The sequence below is a fragment of the Alligator sinensis genome, unplaced genomic scaffold, assembly GCF_000455745.1.
Source record: "Alligator sinensis unplaced genomic scaffold, ASM45574v1 scaffold281_1, whole genome shotgun sequence".
Classification (NCBI taxonomy): domain Eukaryota; kingdom Metazoa; phylum Chordata; order Crocodylia; family Alligatoridae; genus Alligator; species Alligator sinensis.
Genome location: NW_005842306.1, coordinates 501,684 through 502,095, shown reverse-complemented (window position 1 = coordinate 502,095; position 412 = coordinate 501,684). Strand labels below are relative to the sequence as shown.

General features: G+C 72.1%; 2 protein-coding genes across 6 annotated transcripts in view; one reads left to right on the top strand and one right to left on the bottom strand.

The window, feature by feature from the left end:
* Positions 1 to 144, bottom strand: part of TDP1 (tyrosyl-DNA phosphodiesterase 1) — a 123,433-nt gene extending 123,289 nt beyond the window's left edge. The window contains exon 1 of the mRNA XM_006028350.2: positions 70 to 144. The gene's annotated coding sequence lies outside the window, so the exon portion shown is untranslated. The remainder of the gene's footprint in view (positions 1 to 69) is intronic.
* Positions 145 to 234: 90 nt separating this feature from the next.
* EFCAB11 (EF-hand calcium binding domain 11) overlaps positions 235 to 412 on the top strand; it is a 135,913-nt gene continuing 135,735 nt past the window's right edge. For all 5 annotated transcript variants that reach the window (XR_003095165.1, XR_003095166.1, XM_014522128.2 and 2 more), the window contains exon 1: positions 235 to 331. Coding sequence is in view for 3 of the 5 variants with exons in the window: in XM_014522128.2 (XP_014377614.1) it covers positions 284 to 331 (48 nt within the window). In the remaining 2 variants the exon portion in view is untranslated. The remainder of the gene's footprint in view (positions 332 to 412) is intronic.

The window sequence follows — 412 nt, the reverse complement described above, 5'->3', positions numbered from 1 at the left end:
CTTCTGCTGGGACCCCGGCGCCCCGCCCCGCCCCGCCCCGCCCCGCTGCCGCTACCTCAAGATGCTCACCGTAGCCCTTGTCCGCGCGGAGCCGGGTTCCCACTTCCGGTTCTGGGCAGCCACGCCCCCTCCCGACTAGCTAGGCCTACGAGGGGGCGAGGCCTCCTCTTGAGCCAATGGCGTCCTTGTGTCGCTCTCAGCCAATAGGAAATGGCGTTGCGGTTGTCACGCCGAAGTTGCCGGCGACCCGGTTGCTAGGGCCCGAGTGCGGCGCGCTCCGGCCATGTGCGCAGCCTCCGCACTGGCGGGCGATAGAGAGCGCTACGCGCGGGTACGGCCCGCGCCCTCCGGACCCGGGGGCGGGGCAGCGAGGCTAGTCCACGTTCGGGGCGTGGGCTGAAGGTGGGGGACC